The following is a 449-nucleotide window of genomic DNA, read 5'->3' as shown; positions in this document are numbered from 1 at the left end:
CCCTCCTTCCTCCCCCCTCCCTTCCCCTCTGCCGCTGCCTGCCTCTTCCTCCCTCTCTCTGTCTGTTGCTGCCTCCCACCCTCTCTCCCACCCTCTCTCCCGTTCATTCTGTCTGTATAACCAGTGAAGCAACATTGCTAATTCACACTCTTTCCTCTCTACCTCTGTCTCAGGGACAGCAAACACATCCCCCTCCCCCAGCGTAGCCGGGAGGGGCCCATGCGTGGCGGAGGAGGAGGAGGTTTGAGGTCAAATGTCCCGAGGGGGGGCCGAGTACCCTCTGGTTCCCTCCCTCCCCGCGGGGGGCTGCACCACCCTGACTCCAGTTCCAGCCCGTCTGCAGAACAGCGCGTCATCAATGGAGGTAGGTCAGTGGCATCTGGAGGTGGGTGGATGCTGGTAAATCCAGCTCCCCCTCACTCTCTCACCCAGTAACGACCACCCCCCTC

General features: G+C 61.7%; 1 protein-coding gene across 1 annotated transcript in view; it reads left to right on the top strand.

Moving 5' to 3' along the window:
- LOC125481871 (ataxin-2-like protein) overlaps positions 1-449 on the top strand; it is a 13,994-nt gene that overhangs the window by 852 nt on the left and 12,693 nt on the right. The window contains exon 3 of the mRNA XM_048593798.1: positions 174-364. Coding sequence (XP_048449755.1) covers positions 174-364 — 191 coding nt within the window. The remainder of the gene's footprint in view (positions 1-173; positions 365-449) is intronic.

The sequence above is a fragment of the Rhincodon typus genome, unplaced genomic scaffold, assembly GCF_021869965.1.
Source record: "Rhincodon typus isolate 14 unplaced genomic scaffold, sRhiTyp1.1 hic_rhity00003981, whole genome shotgun sequence".
NCBI classification, from domain to species: Eukaryota; Metazoa; Chordata; class Chondrichthyes; order Orectolobiformes; family Rhincodontidae; genus Rhincodon; species Rhincodon typus.
The sequence above is the reverse complement of the archived record's forward strand: the minus strand, read 5'-3'. Positions and strand labels throughout refer to the sequence as shown.